Raw genomic sequence first — 1,773 nt, 5'->3', positions numbered from 1 at the left:
GGGGGGGGGGGGCGCACCCTGGCCGTGAGAGAAGATGTCATTCTCAAGGGCATTCTTCAGCTCCAGGCGCGGGACAACAGTGGCCCTGTTGATCAACCGGCCGACAGGGTGGCAGGAGGGAGGAAGACACGCTTGTCAGTGGGCCGGAGAGGGAGGCAGAGGGGCAAGGAGGAGCACGGCCCCGGAGAGGGGGCAGGCCTTGGCCAGGACAGGCACGCACTTGCGGGTGTTCGGGTCCAGGGCAACCATGGTGAAGTCCGCCATGACCAAAGGCTCCCAGTTGGCGTTCGGGTCGGTGTTGGGCGTGGGTTTGGAGCCGGCCGCCGGGGCCGGAGCGCTGGGGTCCGCCACCAGGGACTCCACCATGATGCGCACGTCCAGGGAAGAGCGCCCGACCCAAGAAACGTGCCCTGAGCATGGCGAGGCAGGGGGGGAACATGGCGGAAGCATGGTGAGGATGACATTGGCCAGGCAAAGGGCCGACATACCGAGCGAAGAGGGGAGAGGGCGGAGCGGAGGGCGACCAGAGAGAGGGGGGGGGGCACTACGAACCCGTCATGCGCATGTCGCGCTCGGCGCGGATCTGATTCAGGAGCATGATCTGGTTGACGGCGGCAGTGACGATCGTGGCGCTGAGGTTGGTCTCGGAAGGAGCGGCCTCCGAGTCGGCCGATGCCGGCGTCGAGGTCAGGAGGTGGCGCTGGCAGTGGGTGTATGCCACGGACCCGGCAAAGCCATCCAGGTCCTCGAGGATCTTGCCGATGCTGGGCCGTGACCGGTGCCAGGCGCGGGGACGTCAGCAGCGAGCCGGTGACCGGGTGGAGTGGGGGGGGGGACAGGGATATGGCAGGCAAGGGGAGGAGGCCGGCTCGTCGGGTTGGGGGCAGCGGGGCGCCCCTTCGCGCGCGCGCCCCCCTCACAAAGCCCCCAAAGTGACCTTACTCGTGCCAATGCAGGCGATCGGGCACCGGGATGGTCCAGGTGGAAATCTTCCCCTGGTAGTGCTTGAAGACGGCGGCTGAGTTGGACCGGCGGCGCTGAGCCATCACATAGGCCATGAACTCCTCGTAGGTCTGGGGCACAACCGTGCGCAGGGGCTTGTTCGGCACCTGGAAGGTATAGTGGAAGACATTGGTGGTGTCCCGATCGCCGGTGGCCGGATCAATGACATCGGCCATGACCTCCACCTGGAACTGGCTGGCATTCGGGTTGTCGCCGGTGCTGCCCTCGGCCAGCTCGATGCGGCTCTTGAAGCTCAGCAGCGAGCCGATCTCCACCGGCTTCTTGAACTGGATCTCATCCTGGCCGAGGAAGATCGGCATCGCGCCGCCGGTGTAGGTGAGCGCCGTGCAGAAGGCCAGCTCGAAGGCATGGCGCATGAGGTAGCCACCGAAGAGCTTGCCATGGACATTGCGCTCCTGCCGGTGGCAGAAGATCGTCGTGTCCAGGCAGGTCTTCGAGGTGGGGATCACCTCGTCGGTGAGCTGCACGCCACTACATGGTACGGCCCGGGCGCAGGGGGGGATGTGCCGGACGCGCGGAGACGGGCAGGAGGTCAGCATGCGTGGCACAGCCAAGGCGGCCGGCATGATGGAAGGGACAGCGAGCGGGCACGTACTCCTCCATGAGCTTCTTGTACTTCTGACTCCGGAGGTAAAGCTTGTGGATCATGTCGGTCTCCATGGGGGTGGGCGAGCTCTCCGAGAGGGAGAGCGCCTTCTCGACCTTGCGCTGCTTGCTGCGCTCTGCAGCAGGACACCAAGGGGGAGGGGG

General features: G+C 66.1%; 1 protein-coding gene across 1 annotated transcript; it reads right to left on the bottom strand.

Moving 5' to 3' along the window:
* Positions 1 to 17: 17 nt before the first annotated feature.
* On the bottom strand, positions 18 to 1,683 carry H696_01998 (hypothetical protein; the record flags this gene model as incomplete). The annotated part of the gene is made up of 5 exons (XM_009495897.1): positions 18 to 85; positions 221 to 410; positions 553 to 764; positions 943 to 1,484; positions 1,615 to 1,683. Coding segments are annotated over 5 exons (1,080 nt in total), but the record flags the coding sequence as incomplete, so codon positions are not given.
* Positions 1,684 to 1,773: the final 90 nt, after the last annotated feature.

The sequence above is a fragment of the Fonticula alba genome (genome assembly GCF_000388065.1).
Source record: "Fonticula alba strain ATCC 38817 unplaced genomic scaffold supercont2.3, whole genome shotgun sequence".
NCBI classification, from domain to species: Eukaryota; order Rotosphaerida; family Fonticulaceae; genus Fonticula; species Fonticula alba.
The sequence above is the reverse complement of the archived record's forward strand: the minus strand, read 5'-3'. Positions and strand labels throughout refer to the sequence as shown.